At 49.2% G+C, this 6,154-nt stretch overlaps 1 protein-coding gene across 3 annotated transcripts in view; it reads left to right on the top strand.

Annotated features, from left to right (window-relative positions):
• The first annotated feature begins 321 nt into the window (after positions 1-321).
• Positions 322-6,154, top strand: part of Abcc6 (ATP binding cassette subfamily C member 6) — a 57,060-nt gene continuing 51,227 nt past the window's right edge. For 2 of the 3 annotated variants that reach the window (XR_003842701.1, XM_021217043.2), the window contains exons 1-2: positions 322-417; positions 1,290-1,472. Coding sequence is in view for 2 of the 3 variants with exons in the window: in XM_021217043.2 (XP_021072702.1) it covers positions 364-417; positions 1,290-1,472 (237 nt within the window). In the remaining variant the exon portion in view is untranslated. The other variant, XM_029532989.1, reaches the window with a different exon arrangement.

Raw genomic sequence — 6,154 nt, 5'->3', positions numbered from 1 at the left:
TTCCCAGCGCCTGCATTTAGACAACATCTGTCCCGAGTTGCTGGTCCAGTAAGTTACTAAGGCTCTTGGCTCTTTCCGCAGGATACCTTCCTGCATTGCTAAGTCCAAAGTATGCAGCAAGTTTGGGAGGGACTTCTCACGGAGAGGAAGTATGGAGGTGTCCCGGCACTTTTCGGGGGTTCCAGATTCACCTCCCCGGGCACCAGCTCCGCCTCTGTGTGCAGCTGTGTGCAGCTGGACCTTGCCCTGGGGCCTCCGCTATCCATCTCCAATCCCCGTCAAACCTGCCTGGCCCCGCCTCTTCCTCGGCTTGGAGCTGAGTTCTGAGGGCTGCTCCTGCTCCCGGACGGACAGCTCAGACTGATGAACGGAGGGCGCTCCATGGCCACGCCTGGAGAGCCATGCGCCGGCCTGAGGGTGAGTCCAGCCTGCTCCACTCCTTTCTCTGCTCCAAGGATAACTCAAGCTGCTGGGGAAAGCCGCACCCGACTTCAAGTTCTTAACCTCGGGAAGCAATAAGGCAAAAGGTGCAGCGACAGACCAAGACCCTTTCACCAAACCCCAGCTCTTGTAGAGAGAGCCCCTGCCAGCCACTGGGGACTTTGTTATTTGCATAAAGCTAGTGGGCCAGGCCCCAAACCCTCCCACTTTTGCGTGTCCTCTGTCCCTACCTTACACTAGTTTATGGCCTGGAGTCCAGCAGATCAGGGCCAGAGTAGCAGTAAGAGACAGTGTTCACAGAGAGCCGGTTCTGTGCTTTAGCACCTTACCGTGAGCCCAACTGCTGAGGTGGCTTCAGGCAGCACATAAGGGGAGATTCTGTTATTCCTCCTTGAAAGAGAAGGGCACAGTTGGCTCTGTTACTTCCTGCTTGTGTGGATGCAAATGGGGCAATTCCCTTTTGGTACCTCAGTCTACTCGTCTATGAAATGGGGACAATAGCACCAAGAGTTCTTATAATGAATAACAGCCAAGCCATCTGTAAGCCTAGCACTTGGGAAACTAAGGCCAGAGGATCACAAGTTCAAAGCCAGCCCCAGGGACTACTGCTTCCCATCTGAGCAGAATTAGGCAAGTTCCTTGCCTTCTCTGGGCTTCTGCTTCCTCGGAAGCTAAGTCAGTATCACTCCATCTGCCTTACGGAGCTGATGTTAGGCTGAAAAGCACTGAGAATTAAAAGGCACACCAGATAGAGCTTAGAATATCTTCATGCAGTCTGTCCCCAAGGACAGGTAAGACTGGCACTCGGGTGGCTAACATCCTAATGGTGTCCCTGATGTTCTTTTCAGGTCTGGAACCAGACAGAGCAGGAGCCTGTGTCTTATCACTTGCTCAGCCTGTGCTTCGTGCGAGCTGCCAGCAGCTGGGTGCCCCCCATGTACCTCTGGGTCCTCGGCCCCATCTACCTTCTCTACCTCCATCGCCATGGCCGATGCTACCTCCGGATGTCCCACCTCTTCAAAACCAAAATGGTAGCCACGGGGAGCCTGAACCAGGGAGTGTGGAGGGTAGCAGTGTTGTGGGCAAACTAGAATCTGGCAGAGACCCCATGCCCCCCATCAGCAAGAGCACGGCACAGAGGCAAGAAGGGACGCCGTTAACCAAACAGATCAATAGTGAAGAGGGGACAGAGATAACCAACCCCATGGGTCAAAGTTCTCACAAACAGATCTTGTGACTGTGCAAAGCCACACCCACTCTCACACACAAAGAAACACGCAGCTACAAGTGACACGGCATTTCTCATTTGCTGTGGGAACCTTGGGGGTGTAAATGGTAATTTTAGAGCCACACGAGAATGATGAGTGGTTTTTTGGTTTTGCATTTGTTTGCTTGTTTGCTTATTTATAACTTTAGCAGGTATTTTGTTTTTGTGTTTTGGGTATTTTATTGATTTATTTATTTATTTTTGAACAAGGTCTCATGTGGCCCAGGCTGGCTTCAAACTGGCTCTGTAGCTAAGGGTGACCTTGAGCTCCTGATCCTCCTGCTTCCCCTTCCAATTTCTGGAATTACAGGCATGTCCACAGCACCCTGCTCCTTATCGTCTTACTCTGTTATCTATTGGCAGTCGATCCCAGAGCCTCGTCCCTACACTGCAGATGCGCACCACTGAGCTACACTTCCAACCTTACCATGCATGTTTCCATGTCTTCTGCCCGATAGTCCCGTTGAACATTTCCCAAGCTGCTCTACACTTGTTTTACCGTTGTGATAAACACCGACATCACAAGCATGAGCCTTTCCACTCAGTCATCAAATCCCTCACTGAACCATCCATCCCACAGCCCTGCCTGCCCTCTCCTGGACCTGCTGTAGAGATTACAGCTGACCCTACTCATGAGCGTGCCATGCCCATAACCATCACCACCGAAAAAAAGGCAGAAGTAGTGTTTATTGGGTAAGCTGTGGTACAGCCACAGCATCGCATCAGCAGAGTCAGGACGCCTAGGGGCAGCTTCCTTGCAGAGACAAGCAGACGAAATTATAGTATCTCAGAGCTGGTGGTTGGCAACAACTTGTCCTCAAAACTATGATGGTCCAGCCTTGGGTAAGAAGAATGGCTCAATGTTTCCACCCACCCTAAACTGACATCTACATTTCACCCCCAACACATTTGGGGTCATGGACATTTGGGCAAATGTCCCATCTTAAGTGACTTCTTCAACCTGAGCAGAGGTGATGTGGCCCTGGCTATTGTTGATCTGACAGATGTTCATGAGAGGGACAGAGTTGAGGATGGCCCATACTGAGGGACAAAGCGGTGAAGATTCCTCAGGGAGGGGCTGGAGAATCTGAAGAACACTTCCTGTAGGGGAAGTTGTGGATCTTAGGGTGCAATAGCGTGTCGGTTCTGATGGGATATTAAGGCTGGTTAGATCGAGGCTGTGAGTCTGTTGGTGTAAGTAACAACAAGTTTGTTGACAACAGGTTGTCTGGAAGATTTGTCCAGTCTGATCCAGTATAAAAGTTGGAGTTGGGCCATGGTAGCACACACCTTTAATCCCACCACTCAGGAGGCAGAGGCAGGTGGATCTCTGTGACTTCAGGGTCAGCCTGGTCTACAGAGTGAGTTCCAAGACAGCCAGGGTTACACAAAGAAACCCTGTCTTGGAAAACAAAATAAAACAAAAAATGAAGGAGGAGGAGGGGGATGAGGAGGAGAAGAGGAGGAGGAGGAGGAACTTGGCACTTCAGGATCCAGTCCAGAAAAGATGGGCTAATATCTTTGTTATACAACTTTTTTCCCCCCTTGAAACAGGTTCTTTTTCTCACTGTGTAGCCCTGGCTGATCTGGAACTTGCTGTGTAGATCAGTCAGGTCTCCAACTCACAGAGCTCCACCCACCTCTAACTCCCCAGTGCTCAGATCAAGCGCATATGCCACCATACCCGGCATGTACAACTAGACAAAGTCAGATCTGTTGCATTTGGAAGAAACAAACTTGATTGGCCTTTGCAAGACTGAAAATACAAAGCAGTGTTCGAAACCTGCTAGAGGGACAGGAGGCTGATGTGGTTGCCCTCTCCTAAGTCAAGAGTGGGGGAGAAGAACATAGCGGTGGGCATGGGAAGAGCACCTGTCAGTCAAGGAAGGCAACCGGGAGGCAGGAGCCCAACGTGCCATGGCGCATCGGACTTACTCCATGTGGACGGCCCTGTGAGTCAGGAGAGAATCAGAGCAGATTTAGATGTTAATTATGGATCTGGTCCTCTGACATCCTGGGGGTCCTCTCGGGTCTCAGACTCATAGGAGGAGTTAAAAGATGTGATTTGGGTTTTGTTGTTGTTTGTTTTGGTTTTGGATTTTTGTTTGTTCATTTGGTTTTTGCTTTTTTTCTGACACAAGTTCTCACTGGGTAGCTCCGGCTGTCCTGGAACACTGTCTGTAGACCAGGCTAGCTTCAAACTCAGTCTGCCTCTGGGCTCCCACGTGCTGGGATTAAAGGCATGTGCCACCACCGCTTGGCTCTTTTTTTAAAATCACATTTTTAAAAATGTATTGTGTGTGCTTATGTGTGTGATCTCCTCAAGCAGGAGTCACCTTCAGGAGTCTGTCCTTCCCTTCCTGGGTCCTGGGCTCAAACTCAATTCATTAGGGCCGGGCTGAGCCACCTCACTGGGCCAAAGGTTATGTTTAAAAGTCTGGGGTAAAGCGTGAGGTCAAGCCTGGGAATACATCCAACAGACCCAGCAGGAATGAAGAATTATTTTTTAGTTTAGGTCTTGAACCCTAAACAGGGGACCCTAGAGTTTTACTTATTCAGAGCCAAGCAGATTTGACTGAACAATATCCCAAGATCTCTGTGGCAGTTAAGAAAGGATCTGTTTGACAGGACCCTTGGGAGGCAGAGGCAGGAGAATCATTTCAAGTTTGAGACTAACCTGCTCTGCCTAGCAGGTTCTAGGACAATCAGGTCTACATAATGAGACCTGTCTTCAGTTTAAAAGGGAAGGCAGCCAAGATGCCTCCTGGGTAAAGGCACTTGTCACCACGCCTGATGACCTGAGTTCAAGCCTCAGAGTCCACATGGGGGGTTTGCGGGGGGGGGGGAGAGAAAAGACTCTCCCCATAGGCTACCCTCTGACCTCTACATGTCTGCTGCAGCATGCACCACCTACACACACACACACACACACACACACACACACACACACACACACAAATAAATAAGTGTGATAAAGATGTTATTGCTTTCTGTCTCCCCCTTGAATGACTTTAAAACTGGAGCTGTGTATCAGACTTACTTCTCTGAAGTTGGCTGGCTTATAAGATCTCTTTGGCCTTGTAGTGTAAATCCTTTTACCTTGAAGTGTGAGTCCTTGGTTGGCTTGTCATTCCAGAATGGCCTCATGCCTCTCATCTGGAAGGCTTTTTGGAAAACTAGGGTGAAGTGGACACTGAAGGGTTCTTTGGAAAGTCGGTTGTGTTGGATGGTAAACACGTGAAGGAGTGTTTAGCTGAAGTGGACACAGGTGGAAAGACTAAGGCAGACTCATGAAGGAACGTTTCCCTGAAGCAGACTCAGGAGAGAGGATGTTCTGCTAAGGCAAGCATGTGAAAGGACGCGTGATGAAGGATTCTTTGCTAACAACATGCATGTATTAGTCCACCTTACATTGCTCAGTTGAGCTGCATTTGTTGGGTCTCCATAGAGAGAAACGCACCAAAAACAAAACAAAACAAAAAACCTTTGGTGGTGTGCTGCATGTTCCTGCTGCTTCAGAGGACTCGGGCCGATTGGCGAGTGATGTCAACGGAGACAGACGCAGGTGCTGAGGCAAGACACACACTGGGGCAAGACCCATGAAGGATATATGATGTTTGGAGGGAGTATAAGAATGACTGGCTGGACAGTGAAGGAGGCTGGGCTTGGCTTGCTTAGAGAGAGAGCTATCCACTTGGGCAACACTTTTCACTGAGAGGCACAGCCAAGGAGAACTTTACCTAGAGCCCCCTCAGATCCCTTGTGCTGACTTCATCCGAGGCGGAGGCCTGGCTGACTCTGCTACATAATATCATCACCGCTGATTCATGTTTGCTATCCGGGCTCTACTGGACAGCTGGTGTATCCTTGAAGTGTTTGCGAGTAGATCAAGCTGTCACTGCTGACGAATGAACTGAATTGCCGGATTTCCAGACAACATAGGCGAGAGTCACTTCAAAGAACCTCAGCAAATAGGCTCACTCCCCACCCCCCCCCCGGCTTCCCTTCCCCCACATCCTTTCTTTTCCACTGCCTCTGGTGGGTGATGGGATAGCAGGGACATTAAAGCATTTAAGAACCATAATTAAAAATAGGATTTGAAAAAATTAAAGTCACAATAGGGCTTGTCTCCCTGGGATTCAAGTACTCAATAAGACCCAGTAATGCTCCTTTAAGTGACCTGAAGCCAAGTCCCTGGGTGGCTCTTTTAAAGCCCATAAGAGTACCAGCTCTCTAGCTAAACTGGATTTGGATAGGAATTCTAGTCAGGGTTCGGTGAAATTTTGTTTTATAATATCATTAATGATGGGGGCCACACTTTAACCCGTTAACATTTGCTGTTAAGGTCAGCCAAAGGCTCATGGGGGTTGCTTTCATTATAGTTTTCTCTATACTGGTCACGTCACCTGTGGATAGAACACAATTCTACTCACGGTGTGTCTTCCC

This window comes from Mus pahari, chromosome 1 (assembly GCF_900095145.1).
Source record: "Mus pahari chromosome 1, PAHARI_EIJ_v1.1, whole genome shotgun sequence".
Classification (NCBI taxonomy): Eukaryota; Metazoa; Chordata; class Mammalia; order Rodentia; family Muridae; genus Mus; species Mus pahari.
The sequence above is the reverse complement of the archived record's forward strand: the minus strand, read 5'-3'. Positions and strand labels throughout refer to the sequence as shown.